At 41.7% G+C, this 22,710-nt stretch overlaps 1 protein-coding gene across 3 annotated transcripts in view; it reads right to left on the bottom strand.

Annotated features, from left to right (window-relative positions):
• Positions 1-22,710, bottom strand: part of LOC140194040 (exostosin-1-like) — a 517,224-nt gene that overhangs the window by 38,838 nt on the left and 455,676 nt on the right. For all 3 annotated transcript variants that reach the window (XM_072251404.1, XM_072251403.1, XM_072251405.1), the window contains one exon: positions 13,607-13,778. In XM_072251404.1, coding sequence (XP_072107505.1) covers positions 13,607-13,778 — 172 coding nt within the window. The remainder of the gene's footprint in view (positions 1-13,606; positions 13,779-22,710) is intronic.

The raw sequence follows: 22,710 nt of genomic DNA, 5'->3' as shown, positions 1-22,710 counted from the left end.
GGAGGAAACTGGAGCAGCTGGGGAAAGCCCACCTGTTATACAGGGAAGACATACAGAGATTCCTTACAAAACGGTGCTGGAATCAAACGTCAAATTCCACAACGCCCCGAGCTGTAATAGCATTGCAGCTAACCACTGCACTACCATGGTGCCCACAGTAAATCTGGCTGAGTTGTGCCACAACAACCTCTTACTCAATGTCATCAGGACCAAGGAGCTGATTATTGACTTCAGGTGGAGGAAACCATAGGTCCAAGAACCAGTCCTGATCAGGGGATCAGAGGTGGAGAGGGTCAGCAACTTTAAATTCCTCAGTGTCACCATTTCAGAGGATCTCCTGGGTTCAACAAGTAAAAGCAAGGACAGTCTGAAGCTCTTCCGGAGTATGGGCCACAAGAGCACAGTCGTCTGCATACTGCAGCTCCAGGACCCGCTCTCTACGGAGTTTGGTGGTTGTGTGGAGCCTCCTGCTGTCAAAGAGGTTGCCATCTAATACACACACACACACACATACACACACATGTATCATCTTAGCAACTTTATGGCACATATCCTGGTGAGGACCTGGTGAGCACCTCTGAGATTCTGTGATACCTTTCTAACAGTGAATGACTGAGGTTTAGAAATAGTGATGTGGGTACTTACAACAATTAAAGAGAGATCCTCATTCAGCTCTCTCATGCTCAGCATTTGAGGATCCATTAGACATACACTTGGGATTATTGTACAGATTTTCAAACCACATAATACAAACTGCAGTTTGACAGAAGGCATTGTTGTAAGTAGGGTAACATTAGAAATAGAAGGGTTAGCAGAATTGTCAAAATCTGGTACTGGTCACTGCTATAATTTGCACTGCAGTAAGTTCACTATGGGTCTGTCAATGTTCTGGTGCTGGAAAATGGCTAATGAATAATTAAAGGCATTGCATACATAACCCATTGTGCACAATGGACACATCCCAAGCTAACGTGTTAACTAACTAAAATAATGATTCTCCAACTGAAAAAAAATTGGATGGCTTATGACCCAAAATGATTAGTCTCTGTCTTCCTCTTCTATTCTTCTACACACAGCATAATCCTCCAAATTAGAACCGGTACTGCTCGTGGTTCAAATATAGCAATACAATAAACATTTTAAGGATCCAACTCATTGTGTGAAAAAATGACAAATAGTTTTGAATTGTTTGCACTATGAAAATTATATAGATACTGAATCATATGTACCATTTGAACAATATGTCATAAAGACAATGATACATATAATTTCTGCTCTTGGTTTAAATTCATTTCCTTTCTATATGGAATGTTCATGTATACATGGATTCTATCAACTCTCAGCAGAAATGGGGCAGTAATCATATCATTTTTATATACTTCCCATGCTAGCGCTTGATTAAGCAGATAACTTTAATAAGCTATAGAAATTAGTTTAAATGCCTGCTTAAGTGTGAACTTGCCCACTGGATGTGTATAGTAGAGATCTAATTAGCCGAGATCACTGGCATCTGGTTTGTTGGTTATTTTACAAGTTTATGGAAGCACTGATTTTCAATCTTCTGAATAACATTTAGTGTTCCTGCACAATGCTTACCCCTTTCCCCCCTCGATACACTGGATTGTTCAACTTGCTACAGTTGGCTGGTGCTCTGTGGTTCCTATGCTGAATTTCTCCCCTTCCTGAAATTGCTGGCTACCTTCCAACATTGGTAATAAGAGGACCATGCTCCAACAAAGTGCAAGCCTGGTTCAAGCATCGAAATAGTTTTAGGTTCTCTCTGGTTACCAACAGGCAATTAACTGACAATTAACTTTATGTTGTTGACAAACTTGTAAGTATTCAAGAGAATCCAGTTTTCATCCATACAGATCGTAAGAAACCACATTTATTGAGTAAATGTCACCATTGATGCTGCCCTCGCTTGCATCTCCTCCATTTCTTGAACATCTGCACTCATTCCATCTTCCCACCACCTGAACAATGATAGAGTTCCTCTTGTCCTTACCTATCTCCCTATGAGCCACCACATTCAACATATCATTCTCTGCAACTTCTGCCATCTCCAAAGGGATCCTACTGTCAAATGTATCTTTAGGACCCCTCTCTCTGCTTTCTGCAAGAATTGCTCCCTTTGTGATACCCTTGTCCATTCATCCCTCCACCTAATCTCCCTCCCGGCACTTATCCCTGCAAGCGGCCAAATTGCTATACCTGCCCATTTACCCCTCCTTCACCTCCATACAGAGCCCCAAATAGAAACATAGAAAACCTACAGCACAATACAGGCCCTTCGGCTCACAAAGTTGTGCCGAACATGTCCCTACCTTAGAAATTACTAGGCTTACCCATAGCCCTCTATTTTTCTAAGCTCCATTACCTATCCAAAAGTCTCTTAAAAGACCTTATCATATCTGCCTCCACCACTGTTGCCAGCAGCCCATTCCATGCACTCACCACTCTCTGCATAAAAAACTTACTCCTGACATCTCCTCTGTACCTACTCCCCAGCACCTTAAACCTGTGTCCCCTTGTGGCAACCATTTCAGCCCTGGGAAAAAGCCTCTGACTATCCACACGATCAATGCCTCTCATCATCTTTTACACCTCTATCAGGTGTAATTGCATGAAATAGTCCTTCCAGGTGAGGCAACACTTCACCTGTGAATCTGCTGCGGTTGTCTATTGTGAATGGTGCTCTTGATCTGACCTCCTCTACATTGGCGAGACCTGATGTATTTCAGGGGACTGCTTTGTCAAGCACCTCTGCTCCTTCTGCCAAAAGCAGAACCTCCCAGTGGCCAAACATTTTAATTCTGATTCTCCTTCCCGTTCTGACGCATGCCATGATGAAGTCAACCTCAGGGTGGAGGAGCAACACCTTATATTCCGTCTGGGTAGCCTCTAACCTAATGACATGAATATCAATTTCTCCTTCCGGTCAAAAAAAATCCTACCCTGCCCCCCTTCCTTCAATTCATCTCTCTAGCCTCTTACTTTTTTTCATCTGCCAATCACCTACCCCTGGGTCCCCTCCTCCTTCCCTTTCTCCTATGGTCCACTCTCCTCTCCTATCAGATGCCTTCCTCTCTGGCTTTTTACCTTTCCTACCCATCTGGTTTCACCTATCACCTTCTAGCTATCCTCCTAACCCTCTCTCCACCTTTTTATTCTGGCGTCTTCACATTTCCTTTCCAGTCTCGGCCTGAAACACTGACTGTTTATTCACTTCCACAGATTCTGCTTGACCTGCTGAGTTCCACCAACGTTTTGTGTGTGTTGCAATGGTACAAACTGTTTGCTGCTAAAGAGGAGTCAATTAATTTTAAGATGATTGGAGAAAATTATAAATTTCCAAGAGGTTGAAAGTGTCCTTGAATACTCCCACCAGTTGGTTGGCACAAGTTTTCAGAGCCTTACCAGGTACTCCATCGGGACCTTCCACCTTACGAGGGTGCACCCTCTTTAAAGACAGCCTAATATTGGCTTCTGAGCAGGCGTGTGACATCAGCCAGTTGAGCGCGAACAGTTTAAAAAGAGGAAGAAAGCCGCAGACCTTTTCTCTTCTGATCAAGAAGACAGTGGTAAGAGGCTAAGGATTTCCAGCGAGAAGACATTTTATTTCTCGGAGTAGGAGAGAGGCCAGACTGCACAGTTGCGTGATGTCAGCCAGTTGAGCACGAACAGTTTAAAAAGAAAACCGCCATATCCAGCGGGCAGCATCGGAGCGGGCTGGTGGAGTGAGAGAGTGCAGAGTGAAAGGGCTTTGGCTCAACGGGCTTCGGCGGAGACGGGAAGAGGCTTCCTGAGACTGTTGAGACTCATAGTAACTGAGTAAGTTACTGTTTTTTGGCATTAGTACAAACAGTAGCATTGGAGGTATGTATCTAGGATTAGTGTTGTGCTTGGAGTGCCAGATGTGGGGACCCTGGGAGACTCCTAGCCTCCCCAAGGATTACATCTGCACCAGGTGCACTGAGATGAGGCTCCTGAAGGACCGTGTTACGGAGCTGGAGATGGAAATTGATGACCTTTGGCTAATTAGGGAAAGTGAGGAGGTGATAGATACTACCTATAAAGAGGTAGTGGATAGCACCCCTGTGACAGTCCCCCTCAGAAATCGATATATCGTTTTGGATACTGTTGAAGAGACAGACCTGACAGAGGAGGACCACAGTGAATGAGACTCTGGCATTATGCCCAGTGCCGAAATTAAGAGAGCAAGAAGAAATGCGGTAGTTATAGGGGATTCCATTGTAAGGGGAACGGACAAGAGAGTCGGCGAGCCAGACAAGGATACCCGGATGGTGTGCTGCCTCAGATCGAGTCCAGAGTATTCTGAGGAGGGAGGGCGAGCAGCCGGAAGTCTTGGTACATGTTGGTACCAATGACATAGACAGAAAAAGAGAGGAGGTCCTGAAGAAAGATTACTGGGAGCTAGGAAGAAAATTGAAAAGCCGGACCTCCAGAGTAGTAGTATCAGGATTGCTGCCTGAGCTGCGTGCTAATGATGGTAAGAATAGCAGAATTAAGCAGATGAATGTGTGGCTAAGTAACTGGTGCAGGGGGCAGGGCTTCAAATTCTTGAATGATTGGGATCTATTCTGGGGAAGGTATGACTTATACAAAAAAGATGGATTACACCTGAACTCAAAAGGTACTAATATCCTGGTGGGATTATTTAATATAGCTGCTAGGGAGGGGTTAAACTAAGTTGGCAAGGAGAAGGAAACCAAGGTGTTAGGGTCAAGGAAGAGGAAAATAGAAATAAGTCAAAAATACTGTGCAGCAAAGATGGCAAGAAGGACAGGCTGGTGAATACACAGGATAATTTGCTGCAAAATAGAAATATAGCAAAATCGGCAACAGATACTGATATAAATGTACTGTACTTAAATGCACGCAGCATTAGAAATAAAGTGGATGACCTTGCTGCACAGCTGCAGGTTAAAAGGTATGACATTGTGGCCATCACCGAGTCATGGCTAAATGATGGATATGATTGGGAGCTGAATATCCCAGGATACACAGTGTACAGGAAGGATGGGAAGGTAGGTAAAGGGGGTGGCGTGGCCCTGATGGTAAGTAACGATATCAAATCAATAGAAAGAAGGGACATAGGATCAGAAGAGGTAGAATCCTTATGGGTAGAATTAGGAAATGGCAAGGGTAAAAAGACACTAATAGCAGTTATATACAGGCCTCCAAACAGCAGCCGGGATGTGGACTACAGGTTGCAGCTGGAAATAGAAAAAGCATGTCAGAAGGAAAATGTCAAGATAATTATGGGGGATTTTAATATGAAAGTGGATTGGGAAAGTCAAGAAGGTAATGGATCTCAGGAGATGGAGTTTGTAGAATGCCTACAGGATGGCTTTTCGGAGCAGCTTGTCCAGAAGCCCACCAGGGGACTGGCTGTTTTGGATTGGGTGCTGTGTAATGAACCTGAGGCGATTAGGGAGCTGGAGGTAAAGGAACCCCTTGGAAGTAGTGATCATAATATGATTGAGTTCAGTTTCAAATTTGAAAAGGAGAAGCTGGTATCAGGTGTATCGATATTTCAGTGGAACAGGGGAAATTACAGTGGTATGAGAGAGGAACTGGCCCAAGTCGATTGGAAAAGTAAACTAAATGGAGGGACAGCAGAGCAGAATTGGATGAAATTCCTACAAGAAATAAGGAAAATGCAGGAAAAATATATTCCAAGAAAAAAGAAAATCACGAATGGAAAAATGGCACAAATGTGGCTAACAAGAGAGGTTAAGGCAAAAATAAAAGCAAAAGAAATGGCATACAAGGAAGCAAAAATTAGTGGGAAAAATGAGGACTGGAAGACTTTTAAAAACTTACAGAAGGAAACTCAGAAAGTCATTAGGAAAGAAAAGATGAATTATGAAAGGAAGTTGGCGATTAACATAAAAAAGGATACTGAGAGTTTTTTTAAATATATGAAGAGTAAAAGAGTGACAAGGGTAGATACGGGACCGATTGAAACTGATGCTGGAGAAATTATAATGAATAACAAAGAGATGGCGGAGGAACTGAATGAGTATTTTGCATCAGTCTTCACAGTGGAAGTCTTCATAGCCAGAGGTATCACAGAATAGAATTAGGTACAGTCGAGATTACTAGAGAGAAAGTGCTTGGGAAGCTAAGTGAACTAAGAATAGATAAGTCTCCCGGTCCGGATGAGGTGCACCCAGGGGTTCTGAAGGAGGTGGCTTTGGAGATTGTGGAAGCATTGGAAATGATCTTCCAGGAATCAATAGACTCTGGCATGGTTCCGGAGGACTGGAAGGTCGAAAATATAGTTCTGCTATTTAAGAAAGGAAGGAGGCAGCAAAAAGAAAATTACAGACCTATTAGTCTGACATCGGTAGTTGGAAAGATATTGGAGTCAATCCTCAAGGACGAGATTATGAAATACCTCGAGGTGCATGACAAGATAGGCCGAAGCCAGCATGGTTTAATGAAGGGAAGAACCTGCCTCACCAACCTATTGGAATTTTTTGAGGTAATCTCGAATAAGATTGACAAGGGGAGGCTGTGGATGTTGTGTATTTGGATTTTCAAAAGGCCTTCGATAAGGCGCCACATATGAGGCTGCTTAATAAGATGAGAGCCCATGGAATTATAGGAAAGATATTGAAATGGGTGGAGCACTGGCTGATAGGCAGAAAGCAAAGGGTGGGAATAAAGGGATCCTATTCTGATTGTTTGCCAGTTACTAGTGGTGTTCCGCAGGGGTTGGTGTTGGGGCCGCTTCTTTTTACGATGTATATTGATGATTTGGATTATGGATTAAATGGTTTTGTGGCTAAATTTGCGGATGACACCAAGATAGGTGGAGGAGCAGGAAATGTTGAAGAAACGGAAAGGTTGCAGAGAAACTTAGTCATTTTAGGAGAGTGGGCAAAGAAATGGCAGATGAGATACAACGTTGACAAATGTATGGTTGTACGTTTCGGAAGAAGAAATAATTGGGCAGATTATTATTTAGATGGGGAGAAAATTCAAAAATCGGAAGTGCAAATGGACTTGGGGGTCCTCGTGCAGGATACCCTAAAGGTTAACCACCAAGTTGTTTCGGCGGTAAGGAAAGCGAATGCTATGTTGGCATTCATTTCAAGAGGAATAGTGTATAAGATTAAGGAGGTGTTGATGAGGCTCTATGGGGCATTAGTGAGACCTCATTTAGAATACTATGCAAACAACAGGAATTCTGCAGATGCTGGAAATTCAAGCAACACACATCAAAGTTGCTGGTGAACGCAGCAGGCCAGGCAGCATCTCGAGGAAGAGGTGCAGTTGACGTTTCAGGCCAAGACCCTTTGTCAGGACTAACTGAAGGAAGAGTGAGTAAGGGATTTGAAAGTTGGAGGGGGAGGGGGAGATCCAAAATGATAGGAGAAGACAGGAGGGGGAGGGATGGAGCCAAGAGCTGGACAGGTGATAGGCAAAAGGGGATACGAGAGGATCATGGGACAGGAGGTCCGGGAAGAAAAGACAACGAGGTGGGGGGGGGACCCAGAGGATGGGCAAGGGGTATATTCAGAGGGACAGAGGGAGAGAAAGGAGAGTGAGAGAAAGAGTGTGTGTATAAAAATAAGTAACAGATGGGGTACGAGGGGGAGGTGGGGCATTAGCGGAAGTTAGAGAAATCGATGTTCATGCCATCAGGTTGGAGGCTACCCAGACGGAATATAGGGTATTGTTCCTCCAACCTGAGTGTGGTTTCATCTTTACAGTAGAGGAGGCCGTGGATAGACATGTCAGAATGGGAATGGGATGTGGAATTAAAATGTGTGGCCACTGGGAGATCTTGCTTTCTCTGGCGGACAGAGCGTAGATGTTCAGTAAAGCAGTCTCCCAGTCTGCGTTGGGTCTCGCCAATATATAAAAGGCCGCATCGGGAGCACCAGACGCAGTATCACCCCAGCCGACTCACAGGTGAAGTGCCGCCTCACCTGGAAGGACTGTTTGGGGCCCTGAATGGTGGTAAGGGAGGAAGTGTAAGGGCATATGTAGCACTTGTTCTGCTTACACGGATAAGTGCCAGGAGGGAGATCAGTGGGGAGGGATGGGGGGGACGAATGGACAAGGGAGTCGCGTAGGGAGCGATCCCTGCGGAATGCAGAGAGAGCGGGGGAGGGAAAGATGTGCTTAGTGGTGGGATCCCGTTGGAGGTGGCGGAAGTTACGGAGAATAATATGTTGGACCCGGAGGCTGGTGGGGTGGTAGGTGAGGACCAGGGGAACCCTATTCCTAGTGGGGTGGCGGGAGGATGGAGTGAGAGCAGATGTACGTGAAATGGGGGAGATGCGTTTAAGAGCAGAGTTGATAGTGGAGGAAGGGAAGCCCCCTTCTTTAAAAAAGGAAGACATCTCCCTCGTCCTAGAATGAAAAGCCTCATCCTGAGAGCAGATGCGGCGGAGACGGAGGAATTGTGAGAAGGGGATGGCGTTTTTGCAAGAGACAGGGTGAGAAGAGGAATAGTCCAGATGCTCCCGATGTGGCCTTTTATATATTGGCGAGACCCGACGCAGACTGGGAGACCGCTTTGCTGAACATCTACGCTCTGTCTGCCAGAGAAAGCAGGATCTCCCAGTGGCCACATATTTTAATTCCACATCCCATTCCCATTCTGACATGTCTATCCACAGCCTCCTCTACTGTAAAGATGAAGCCACACTCAGGTTGGAGGAACAACACCTTATATTCCGTCTGGGTAGCCTCCAACCTGATGGCATGAGCATCGACTTCTCTAACTTCCGCTAATGCCCCACCTCCCCCTCGTACCCCATCTGTTACTTATTTTTATACACATTTTTTCTCTCACTCTCCTTTTTCTCCCTCTGTCCCTCTGAATATACCCCTTGCCCATCCTCTGGGTTCCCCCCCCCCCACCTCCTTGTCTTTCTTCCCGGACCTCCTGTCCCATGATCCTCTTGTATCCCTTTTGCCTATCATCTGTCCAGCTCTTGGCTCCATCCCTCCCCCTCCTGAATTCTCCTATCATTTTGGATCTCCCCCTCCCCCTCCAACTTTCAAATCCCTTACTCACTCTTCCTTCAGTTAGTCCTGACGAAGGGTCTCGGCCTGAAACGTCGACTGCACCTCTTCCTACAGATGCTGCCTGGCCTGCTGCATTCACCAGCAACTTTTATGTGTGTTGTTAGAATACTATGTGCAGTTTTTGGCCCCCTATCTTAGAAAGGATGTACTGATGTTGGAGAGAGTTCAGAGAAGACTTACGAGGATGATTTCCGGAATGCAGGGGCTAACATATGAGGAGCGTTTGTCAGCTCTTGGATTGTGTTCATTAGAGTATAGAAGAATGAGAGGGGATCTCATAGAAACATTTCGAATGTTGAAAGGGTCGGATAGAGTAGATGTGGAAAGGTTGTTTCCCTTGGTGGGTGAGTCCAGAACAAGAGGCCATAGTCTTAGAATTAGAGGGTACCCGGTTAAAACAGGGATGAGGAGAAATTTTTTTAGCCAGAGGGTCATGGATTTGTGGAATTCATTGCCACAAACAGCTGTGGAGGCCCGATCATTTGAGGTTGTTTTAAGGAGGAGATTGACAGGTATCTAATTAGTCAGGGTATCAAGAGATATGGGGAAAAAGCCAGAAATTGGAACCAGATGGGTGAATAGTTTAGCTCATGGGAGAGCTGCGGAGCAGACTTGATGGGCTGACTGGCCTACTTCTGCTCCTTTGTCTTGTGATAAATCTTGTGAGTTACAAAAATACATAATGACAAATTAAAATGCCAATTGTTTAGGACCTTTGAATAAGCTCTTAACCATTTAAAACATTTAACTAATTTTAAGCAGAATCAGGTCAGCATGGGAGGTTCATCCAGCTGTTCACACCTCATTATAGTGTGAGTGCCTCAGTGATGGCATTCTGAATGTAACTGCAAGCAAACAGGAGAAGCAGAAATTTCTTACTTTTCAATGTCACACTGCTTACATTACCTTATAATTTTACTGTTCATTATCACTATTGGTCGGAAGAAACACAGGGGACAGCCATAATAATTTCAATGCCCAATTTGTTCATCTGCCTGCAAAGTGGCCCCAAAGCAAACAAAGTACTGAAATATATAGTCAAAGTGTACAAGCTAATCAAGCTCCAGCAGGGTTTTGGCGCTTCTGTGAAATAAGCTCGAGTAGTCTGAATCCATCTCTCAGCATGTCTAACATCATAAAACTATCCCTGAACTAAGCTCATACTGGGTGAAGGATGGTTGGTCTGGGCAACAATGAAAGATATCACCAATACTGTGGAGGGAATGCTGTTCCCAGGTGTGCATTGAAGTACTTTATATAGATGGGACAGAGGAAGCTTTGTCCTGCATCTGTTTTGTAAGATCATAACTGCAGAGTAGGTGAAAGCCCAACTTCTGTGAAACAGAAAATTTCAAAGACCAATTAAGCTCAGTACTGGCACATCAGAAATATCTCCAGATGCTTTATCAATGACCTTTCTCCACCACCAGTTCAGAAGCATGGCTGTTTGCTGACAATGACTCAACACTCAGCTCTAAATGCAACACCAGGAACAGATGGTTACAGTTCAGGACCAAGCTCAGACAAGTAGTACTGTCAGGCAATGTTCGGAGAACAGCAGAACAATCCTTTATTGGTATTCAACGGCATTATTATAGTATAATCCCTCATGATCAACATCCTGTAGAAGCTGCTCTATTGTTCAACAACACAAAGATCTAGTGATTTATGATGAGAACAAAATTCACTGTGAATGAAGAAAAACTTACCTCGAATTCCTGAAAGTGCTTGACATTTCTCAAACATTGGTAATTGTTGTGCTTATAGCAGTCAAGAATATACCAACACAATCTACAATCTCTTTAAGTCACCCAGCAACCCTTCTCCCACTCATCCTGTTATGTGATTTAATTATCCAAATTAACACAATCTACCACATTTTAGATGGATGCCAAATCTATTTTTAACAGATAGAATGGAGTTTAATTAAAAAAATATTATTAACCAGTACTAATGAAAATCAAATTTTGCAGGAATGAAATTGAAGATAATAAATGTTGGATAATTCAATATTGATTTTTCTCCATTAGCCTGAATGAAAGCATAACTCACGTATGCCACAGGCGCCAGTAAATTAAGATGATTTTTCTCATGAGTAAGGTAAAGGTCAATATTACACTTGAACTCATTTACTGTCCTGTCCATTGACAGCATTCCTTCTTCACTGTGGCTGCACTGGATTTTTTGTGGCTTCCACAGAAAAATTCCATGATGGGATTTCCTTGGCCTTTCTCCTGATCTGCAAATATTTTCTCAGTGGAAATCCCATACAACAGGATGATTCTGGAACAGCGCAAGCTGCAACACGAGTCATACAGCATGGGAACAAGCTCTGCAGTCTACCAAATCCACATCTAACACCAAGCACTCATCTTACAATTAATTTTACACTGTTATACTCCTGACATTTCCACGACTTGCCCCAGATTCAGGGGAACTTACAACATCATATCAACCTGCATGTCTCTGGGATATGGAGCACCCAAAGGAAAGCAATGCAGTCACAGGGAAAACATACAAATGGCACACAGAGAGCATTAGAGGTCTGGATTGAACCTGGGTTGCTGGTGCTGCACTAACATGCCACAAGAGATAACAGAAGAAGAGGACCATTGTAACTGGGTTGGTACAGGAACCAAATGAGAGAAGAGGAGAAATGCAGTGTGGATGGATGAGAGAGCGAAGTATATCTGTGAACCCGTGGGACATCTGTGGGAGTCCAATCACAAACAACAGAAAATCTGCAGATGCTGGAAATCCAAGCACCACACACAAAATGCTGGAGGAACTCAGCAGGGCAGCCAACATCTATAGAAAAGAGTAAACAATTGATAACCTTCATCAGGACTGGAGAAAAAAGATGAGAAGTCAGAGTAAGAAGGTGGAGGGAGGGAAGGAAGAAACAGAAGGTAGTAGGTGATAGGTGAAACCGGGAGAGGGGGGAAGGGTGAAGTAAAGAGCTGGGAAGTTGATTGGCAAAAGAGATAAAGGGTCGCAGAAGGGGGAATTTCCTAGGAGAGGACAGAAGGCCATGGAAGAAAGGGAAGGGAAAGGAGCACCAGAGGGAGGTGATGGGCTTGGTAAGGAGATAAGGTGAGAGAGTGAAACAGGAATGGGGAACGGTGAAGGAGAGGTGGGGGGCATTATAGGAAGTTTGAGAAATGGATGTTTATGCCATCAGGTTGGAGGCTACCATGACAGAATATAAAGTGTTGTTCCTCCAACCTGGGTGTGGCCTCATTACAGCATAGAGGAGGCCATGGACTGACATGTCAGAATGGCAATGGGAAGTAGAATTTAAATAGGCGGCCACCAATCTAGCTCTAACTCTAAAGAGAGTAGCATCCATCTAACTGTAAATAGTAGAATATTAATATTTATATGTGGAGGAAATCATTTGCCTGGAGTATGGAGGAAAGACTTACTCTAGGCCTAGCATGAATAAATAGGCTTGTGAAAGGGGCAGCGGCAAGATAGAAATCTCAAAAATCTGGAAGATCATCAATTCCTCTCATGTCATGAATGGTTGCCTAATAACTATATGAGAATGATTCCAGGAGTAAAAGGGTTAACATATGAGGAGCATTTGAAGGCTCTGGGCCTGTTCTCACTGGAATTCTGAAAAATTGAAGGGGAATGTCATTGAGACATATTGAATATTTAAAGGCCAAGACAGAGTGGATGTGGAGAGGATGTTCCCTGTAGTGGGGGGAGCTGAAGACTAAGGAGTTCAGCCTCAGAATTGAGGGACGCTCATTTAGAACAGAGATGAGGAGAAGTTTCTCTGGTGAAACTGTAGAATTCATTGCCACAGACAGCTGTGCAGGCCAAGTCTTTGGGTATATTTAAGGTGAAGGTTGATAGGTTCTTGATTAATTAGAGTGTCAAAGGTTACAGGGAGATAGCAAGAGAATGGGTTGAGAGGGATAATAAATTAGCCATGATAGAGCAGACTCGATGGCTGAATGGCCTAATTCTGCTATGTCTTATGGTCTAAAATTTATGCCCATTTCAATAATTTTATGATGGTATAAAATCCAACACAGCAGTTTTTCTAATATCATCAGATTCCAAATCAAATAAGTTTTGCATTGAAATGTTGATTTGCAATGCACATGCTGGAAAATAAGTCACACAAATTACTGGGACATACTGCAGCAGATGGCAAAAGATAATTTTTGTAATCAATCTATTTATTTTCCATTTTGCAAATTCACCTTTGCAAAAAAACTGCATTTTGGTAAATTTTCACCTAATATATACAATGTAATTATAGTTTAAATCATCACAAATTCAGCTTCAGGAGCATCCTTTTTAAGACTATAAAATTACACAACTCACTGAGTTTTGATATATGATGGACAGCTATCTGTGTTATGTTATCCATATCACTCATAAGGTTCTGGAATTCAGTGTCATGAAAATTAATTTAAACCTTATTTAATTTTGTAGTGGTATATCAATGTTTTCATTTTTAATTAAATAGAAGTTGAATAAATGGTGAGACATTTGATCACCATTTTATGCATACCTGCTGCATCATTGTTTCCTTATACTGTTTTTTCTGTGTGACTTTAATTGGAGGAAGTTTGGTGATGGCTGAAACCAGAAAGTTCATTAGGATATCTTCACAGTTAGTCATCTGGTCTATCATGTTGTGAAGACTGGCTGGCAAGTAATAGCTGTACAAGTAGTGATAGTACCTGGAAGAAAAGAATTTTTTTGTGAGACACATCTATCTCCCAAGTAACTTTCTTCAACTCACAACACAATTTAAAGACCAATATAGTATTTGGGCATGACTTTCAACTTAGCTACCTGCAGAAACATACTGAAGAGGAAATAACAAAGGGGTACAGCACAAATCAAGGAATACTCAAAGCAACAAGCTTTAAATTTCAGCTTTTTTCTGAAGTTACATCTTTCTCTGAATTACATAAGATAAGAAAGAAAAGATCAATAAAGATTCTATTTCAGATTTTAAATATAGAATGCTTTTTGCTTCTATATTAATGTTTCATTCACTCCATTTTCATTTGAAATGTTCTTTTGGTAGGAATACTTTTAGTCTCTTTTCAAACATTTGTTTCTTTGCATCTTTCACTTCATCTATACCCTAATAAAAATTTGCTTTCCCTTCCCTTAGGCATCAAGGGATAAAAGCCTCAACAACCTCTGGATAAAAATGCCCCACACAATTACTCTTCATCTTCACCTTACTCCAATCCATCCCTCAATGCATTTTCATTGATTGCCATATTTCTATCATGCAATCAAACTCTAGCATGGGTTTCAGCTTTTTATAAGATCATAGGACCATAATGCATAGGAGCAGAATTAGGCCATTGGGTCTGCTCCGCAATTGTATCATGGCTGATTTATTTTCCTTCTCAACCCCATTCTCTTGCCTTCTCCTGTTAACTGTTGACACCCTTATCAGTCAAGAATCTATCAACCTCCTCTTTAAATATACCTGATGATTTGCCCTTCTCAGCCGTCTGTGACAATGAATTCACAGTTTAATTACCATCTGGCTAAAAAAAAAATTCCTTCTCATCTTTGTTCTAAAGGGACTTCTTTCTATTTTGAGCCAGTGCTCTCTGATCCTAAACTCTCCAACTATTGGAAACATCCTCTCCACGTTCACTCTATCCAGGCCTTCCAATATTTCCACATCCCATTCTGACATGTCCATCCACGGCCTCCTCTACTGTAAAGATGAAGCCACACTCAGGTTGGAGGAACAACACCTTATATTCCGTCTGGGTAGCCTCCAACCTGATGGCATGAACATCGACTTCTCTAACTTCCGCTAAGGCCCCACCTCCCCCTCATACCCCATCCGTTACTCATTTTTATGCACACATTCTTTCTCTCACTCTCCTTTTTCTCCCTCTGTCCCTCTGAATATACCTCTTGCCCATCCTCTGGGTCCCCCCCCCCCTTGTCTTTCTTCCCGGACCTCCTGTCCCATGATCCTCTCGTATCCCTTTTTGCCTATCACCTGTCCAGCTCTTGGCTCTATCCCTCCCCCTCCTGTCTTCTCCTATCATTTTGGATCTCCCCCTCCCCCTCTCAAATCCCTTACTCACTCTTCCTTCAGTTAGCCCTGACGAAGGGTCTCGGTCTGAAACGTCGACTGCACCTCTTCCTACAGATGCTGCTTGGCCTGCTGCGTTCACCAGCAACTTTGATGTGTGTTGCTTGAATTTCCAGCATCTGCAGAATTCCTGTTGTTTGCTTCCAATATTTGGTAGGTTTCAATGAGATCCCTCCTCATTCTTCTAACCTTCAGTGAGTACAAGCCCAGAGCCATCAAATACTCCTCATATATTAACCCTTTCATTCCCAGGATTATTCTCATAAATCTCTTCTAGCCTCTCCCCAATACCAGCACATCCTTTCTTAGATATGGAGCCCAAAACTGCTCATAATACTCTAAAAGCAGTCTGACCAATGCCTTATAAAGCCTTAGCATTATATCCTTGCCTTTTTTTCCCCCAAGCCCTCTGGAATTGAATGCTTACTTTGCATTTCTCTCCCTTACTACTGACTCAACCTGCAAACTAACCTTTAGGGAATCTTGTACTTGGACTCCCAAGTCCCTTTGAACCTATGATTTCTGAACTTACTCCCTGTTTAGAAAGTAGTCTACACCATTAGTCCTTCTAGTAATGCACATGACCATACATTTCCCTACACTGAATCCCACTTTGCACTTCTTTGCCCATTCTCCTAATCTGCTTCCTCACCACTACTTGCCCCTCAACCTATTTTAGTGTCATCAGCAAACTTGGCCACAAAGCTATCAATCCTGTCATCCAGATCATTAACATGGAATGTGAAAATTAGCGGACCAAACAACAACCCTTGTAGAACACCACTAGTCATAGGCAGCAAACCTTAAAAGGCCCTTTCATTCCCACTCTTTGCTTTCTGCTCTTGTTTTAAATCCAAGTAAACAACACCCACTGACTCTCCTTTGTCTGCTTGTTATTTCCTCAAAGAATTCCAACATGTGTCAGGCAAAATTTCTCCTTGAGTCTCCATGGAAGTCTCCATGCTGACTTCCACCTATTTGAACATGTGCCTCCAAATACCCTGAAACCTCATCCTTAATAAAGGAGTCTAACATTTTGCCAACCACTGAAGTCAAGTTAACTAGCCTATAATTCCCTGTTTTTTCCCCTCCCTTTCTTCTTAAAGAGTGGAATGACATTTGTGATCTCCCAGTCCTCCAAAACCAATCCAGAATCTAGTGCTTCTTGAAAGATCAATACTAATGCCTCCAAATCTCTACAGTCACCTCTTTCAGAACCCTGGGGTGTAATCCATCTGGTCCAGGTAACTTTCAGCTTCCCAAGCACCTTCTTCCTAGTAATAGCAACTACACTCACTTTGGCACTCTCAAACTTCTGCAATGCTGCTTTTGTCTTCCACAGTGAAGACTGTCACAAAGTACTTTTCAGACTAACACAAAATGTTTCAGTTAATCCTCCATTTAATGCCTACAATTCAATGAATATAGAATTTGTGAATACATTGTCAATTTCCTTGGATTTTGCACACACTTTTCTGACCAGGAACCTTATCCTGCCCCAACAGGTTTATTGTTCCAGCTTCAAAATTCTCAGTCCATCTGAAACCCTTCCTTTAGCTTCCCCTGCTCTAGTTTTTCAAAAATTCAAATTTGAAGTAAATTTATTGTCAAAATACATATATATCAACATATACTAGCTTCAGATTCATTTTCTCACCACAAGGCTCAGGTCAGCAGTGTAATGGCATACTCGCCACTTCCCTGAATGAGTTCAGCTCCATCAACACTCAAGCAGCTTGACACCATCCAGTACAAGGCAGCCCACTTGACTGGTACTCCTTCCACAAGCATCCAAACCCTCCACCGTTGACAAACAGTTGCAGCAGTGTGTACTGTCTACAAGATGCACTGCAACAACACACCAAAGTTCCCAAGGCAGCACCTTCCAGACCCACAACCACTACCATCTAGAAGGATAAGAACGGCAGATACCTGGGAACACCACCACTTGGAATTCCCCCTCCGTCACTCACCATCCTGACTACACCTCAGGGACTGCAGCGGTTCAAGAAGGCAGCTCATCACCACCTTCTCAAGGGCAACTAGGGATGGGCAATAAATGCTGGTTTAGCTGGTGACGCCCACATCCCATAAATGAATAAATAAAAAAAATTACAGTAGAACAGGGAAATACTATAGAAACAATGAAAAACTACACAGAGACTGATGAACAACCAATGTACAAAAAAAGACAAACTATGTAAATAAAGAAAAAAGTAAGTAAATAAATAAATAAATAATACTGAGAACATGAGTTGTAGAGTCCTTGAAACGTAGTCCATTGGTTATGGAATGAATTCAGATTTGAGGTGAGTGAAGTTAAGAAACTTAACATCACATTAGCAGTCTAATTTATTCTATTGGTTATCCACCTCATAAATTTCACAGGACTCCATTATCCTAGATCTAACCTCAATATTACCTTTAAAATGGTGGCAAGAGAAATGATGCGAGTGTTTGATGAAGCAACCTCTACCTTGCAGAAGCTCTTCTTGACATGTCTCTCCACACTATTGTCCCAATGTTTATTTCTAGTTTCCTGATCCTTGGTGTACCCCTTTCATTCGGTTATTCAATCACTTTACAGAGTCAACACCAATTTCCAGATTCAACAGATGGTACCTTCTTCTTCACTCAAGCACATTTTCTGCCCCTATTTCTCTGCTCCATACATTTTCCCTCAGTGGCATACTATGCAGTATTATGGCAGGGTTAATACTTTCTTTTCACAACCAGGATTCCAGTTTCTACTGATAATGGTAATGATTTAGGTTATTGATAAACTCGTTCATTATGCTTTCCACTACACCCTCTTTTTTTTCAATATTCTAAGTAATTTATTATCAAAGTACGAATACCACATATAACCTTGTGATTCATTTTCTTGCAGGCTGCAACAGGAAAACGAAGAAATACAACAGAATCCATGAAAAAGCATACATTAGAAAGGCAGACTCCTGATGTAAGTCTGCAGGCTATGGAGTTAGTTCAGTGCTGAGGCGTGTGAAGCCATCCACACCGGTGCAGGAGCCTGATGGTTGTAGGAACTGACCTGAACCTGGTAGTATGGGACCCAAGATTCTTGTACGTCCTGCTCGATAGTAGTAGTGAGAAGAGAGAGAGTGTGGTCAAACACAAGTAGGTGGGATGGGCTCAGGTAGGGTAATCTAGCTGGCACGATGCAGTGGGGCTGAACACTGGTTCACTTTCAGCTCTTGGATCTTGGTGCTTTAATCTGCTTGATGTCTGCTCGGTGCCCTCTTGTCCAGCAACCTTTCTCAGCTTCAAGCTGCTGTACCTGCATTCCTGAGAGTCAAGTTTACTGCATCCTTTGGGAGATGGTAAAATCACTTAATTGTTTAGACAGTTCAAAAGTAGGTTTCTTAAAGGGAAATTACAGGCTAGGGATTGCAGCAATCAGAAGTATATTGGTCCACAAAACGTCGCCTTTCACCGCCAGAGCCAGCGCTATCTTGATCGCATATCTGTATGGTCATACAATGTTTCGTAGTCTCCATGTTTTACATAAATATATTTTTGTTCGACTCTTTCTTCCTATTTTTTCTGATTTTCTGTTTGATAAAACCTGTTACATCTATAATGGATCCAGGTCTGCTAAAATATCTAATTAATATTTGAAGTTAGTACTATTTCTCTCACATATATCGCCTAATCCGCTGAGATTTTCTTTTTTTTAAAATTTTAGATTGCTAGCATTCACACTTTACTTAGGAAATTAATGTTTACATTTTTACTGAGTATTCAGTAATACAGCTCTGAAACTGCCTACTAAATGCACGGACATGTAATGAAATGCATGAACATGTAATGATTTTTTCCAAACCAATGCTTCCATTCTTATATAGCTTTGTCAAGCATATGATGGGCAATGCACCATGACAAAATGTATGAGGTATGGAGTCAGGGATTATGGATACAAACCTTTGTCTCATCACAAGGATTGGATTTGGTTTGTGACACCATAATTGAAAGTGCTGCATTGTTCAGTTTCTGTATTATAATAAGCTGTCAGAGGCGTACTTATTTCTTTACTCTGCAACTTACAATATTTTAATTTGTGAATATGCTTTTCTCTAATACCCTTTCTTGACATGAATCCGCATGGTAACGTGTCTTGTTGAAGACTGTGATATAATGATGTTCTACTAATTTGAATATGGTTCTTTGAAGCTTATTTAATTGAGATATAACAAGCCTTCCACTGAGCAGGGCTGATGACACAGAAACTCTTAATTTGACCCAATGTATTTACCATAAAATTATCTTAACTTATACATTAGTGGTACTTTTCTGAATCTGCTGAGGACAATACTGAGCTATTTTTCAGTTTATATGCAGGCTTTCATCCAGCTGTGAAATTGCATTGGTGAAACAAAAATGAATGTAAGAGAAACATCTATTACTAACATCCAATACTTCAACAAAATTAGTCAATTTATAGTGTATTTCTGTGACATTGAGAACAAATGCATAACAAGAATGAAAAGGGATTTCAAGCATCATACAGTGATAGAGAATGCCCCTGATTGCCTCCAGTCCATAAATTTATGCTCAGTGGTAATAATTTCCAATTCCATATTATAATATAAAATTTAATTTTAGTCTTAAATTATGTTGCATTTCTAGACTTTCAGACCTGGAAATTCTTTCAGCTGATATAAACGCCTCTTAGCAAAGAGGAACAGTTAAATTAAATAAATGATGCCAGAAACTAAATTGAATTGACTTTATTTCTTACATCCTTCACATACATGAGGAGTAAAAATCTTTATGTTATGTCTCCATCTAAATGTGCCATGTGCAATCATAGTAATTTATAATAATTTATGATAAATAGAACAATGTGCTGTCTTCTACTCAACAAAATCATATTGTCTGAAACACTGGAGCTCAGAAGCTGTGAACTATACCACATCTCAAGTTCAGTTCAACATTTCATTTTAGTACCAATACTTCTTTGCCCACCTTTGATGATAAGACATCTCACAAACAAGAGAAATCAGCGGATGCTGGAAATTAATTTCAGAATGTGATTGTTTTTGTTCGGTCTAGTGTCACTGCCACATTTACCTAGAGGACAAACCAACTCAACATGGCCAATTATGTAATGTCTGCCAAAAATGAAACCCATGCCATGGTGTGATACACCATGAACAGTTACTTAAGATAATGCTTTCTTTTAATCAGACATTTGATTCAATTATTGCAGTTATTTTGCCGTCACTACGGACAAAATAAAAATTGAGAGCTTTTTAAAGATCTGCAGAGGAGAAAAAGTATTGAGTTATTGTAACTCTTCCAAATTAAAACATTAAATCATTTCTCCTTGGTTTATGGTTTCCCTGATGAAAAGCCTCAGTTAGCCATTACTTATGTTAAGTACAAGAGTAAAATGTCTGATAGGAGCCAGTAAAAATATAAAATTAAATCCATAAATAAATCAGCTATCCCCTCGGGTGTGCATTTAAGATTGGTGTGGTTCGTTGTACATTACGTAGCACTGATCTGCTTTTTTGCTGTTTTAAGTTTTATTTGACTGTAGTGCAATTTAATATATTAGCAATCAATCAATCATTCACAGCACTCAAAAATAAAATTAATTTGAACTTTCAATATTTGGGGCAATAGACACCAATAGATTTTCTGTTTATCTATGCATTTATCCTAAATTTTATTTTCAGATGAAGGGCAAAATCAGATAAGTCATATAACATGGCCATTGACCAAGCTACTTTGCCCGAGTTCCATTCTGTCAATTTGACTCAATCAGCAATATTCAATGATTACTTTTCACCATTCCTACAGGAAGAAATAATGGAGTTTAATCAGGGCAACTTCATTATATTTTATATTTCAACATCTTCTACATTGAGATAGTTATGCAATATACACAACAGTTTTCCAGTTTAATAGTTTAATTACGAGGAGAATGGATGAAGAAAGGTGATGCCCATTACGGCATTCCGCCGGACAGACACTTCAGAATCAAAATGCTTTATAAAATAATCCTAAGGTTTTGCTTCTGGTGCATTTTTGGGAATCTATTCCACAAGTTGATCACTGTCTGAATCCATAATCCACCTTAAGAAACAAGAATAGAAAATGCCATTCGGCCCAATCAGCCATTTCCACAATTTGATCATGGCTGGTTTATTTTCCCTTTCAATCCATTCTCCTGTCTTCTACCTATGTCCTTTGATACCCTTACTAATCAAGAACCTATGAACCTCCTCTCTAAATATGCCCAATTACTTGGTTCCATAGCTGTCTGTGGCAATGAATCCCACTAATTCATCACCCTCCAGCTAATGAAATTCCTCCTCATCTCTGTTCTAAAGGGACATCCTTCTATTCTGAGGCAGTGCTCTCTAGTCCTAGGCTTGCTCACTATAGGAAACATCCTCTTCATGTCTTCTCTATCCAGGCCCTTCAATATTTGGTAGGTTTCAATGAGATCCCCCTTCATTCTTCTGCACTCCATTGAGTACAAACCCAGAGATACTCCTCATACGTTAACCCTTTCATTCCCAGAATGATTTTTGAACAGCTCCTCTGGACTATTTCTAACCCCAGCACATCCTTTCTTAAATATGGGACTCAGAACTGCTCACCACACACTAAATGTGGTCTGACCAATGCCTTACAAAGTATCAGCATTACATCCTTGCTTCTATATTCTAGTCCTCTCAAAATCAATGCTAACATTGCATTTATCTGTCTTACTACCAACTCAAACTGCAAGTTAACCTTCAGGGAACCTTACACACTAGGACTCTCAAGTCCCTTTGCACTTCTGATTTTTAAATTCACTCTCCATTTCGAAAGTAGTTTGCACCTTTATTCTTTCTATCAACACTTCCCTGCACTGCATTCCATCTGCTGCTTCCTCACCCAATCTCCTAATTTGTCCAATCCTTCTGCAGACTCCCTGCTTCCTCAGCATTCCCTGCCCCATACATCTGTCTTTATATCATCTGCCAATTTGGCCACAAAGCCATTCATGAACGTTAACAATAATTGAAGATCATTAACATATAATGGAAAAAGTAGGAGACCCAACATCGACCCCTGGGGAATACCACTAATCACTAGCAATCAATCTGAAAAGGCCCCTTTTCTTCCCATTCATTGTCTCTTGCCAGTCAGACAATCTTTTATCCTTGCTATTATCTTTATAATGTTACATGGTCCCATCTTGTTCAACAGCCTCATCTACAGCACCTTGTCAAAGGCCTTCTTTAAATCCAGTTACTTCTTCAAAGAATTCCAACAAATTTGCCAGACAAGTTTTCCCCTTAAGGAAACCATGTTAACTTGGACCTATGCTATCATGGGTCTCCGAGAATCCTGAAACCTCATTTGTTAATCTAGTAACACACACACACAATGCAGGAGAAACTCAGCAGGCCAGGCAGCAGCCGTGGGAAAAAAGGTACAGTCAATGTTTCGGGCTGAGACCTTTCGGTGAGTTCTGCCGAAGATTCTCGGCCCAAATCATCGACTGTAGTTTTTTC

Source organism: Mobula birostris, chromosome 2 (assembly GCF_030028105.1).
Source record: "Mobula birostris isolate sMobBir1 chromosome 2, sMobBir1.hap1, whole genome shotgun sequence".
NCBI lineage: Eukaryota > Metazoa > Chordata > Chondrichthyes > Myliobatiformes > Myliobatidae > Mobula > Mobula birostris.
The sequence above is the reverse complement of the archived record's forward strand: the minus strand, read 5'-3'. Positions and strand labels throughout refer to the sequence as shown.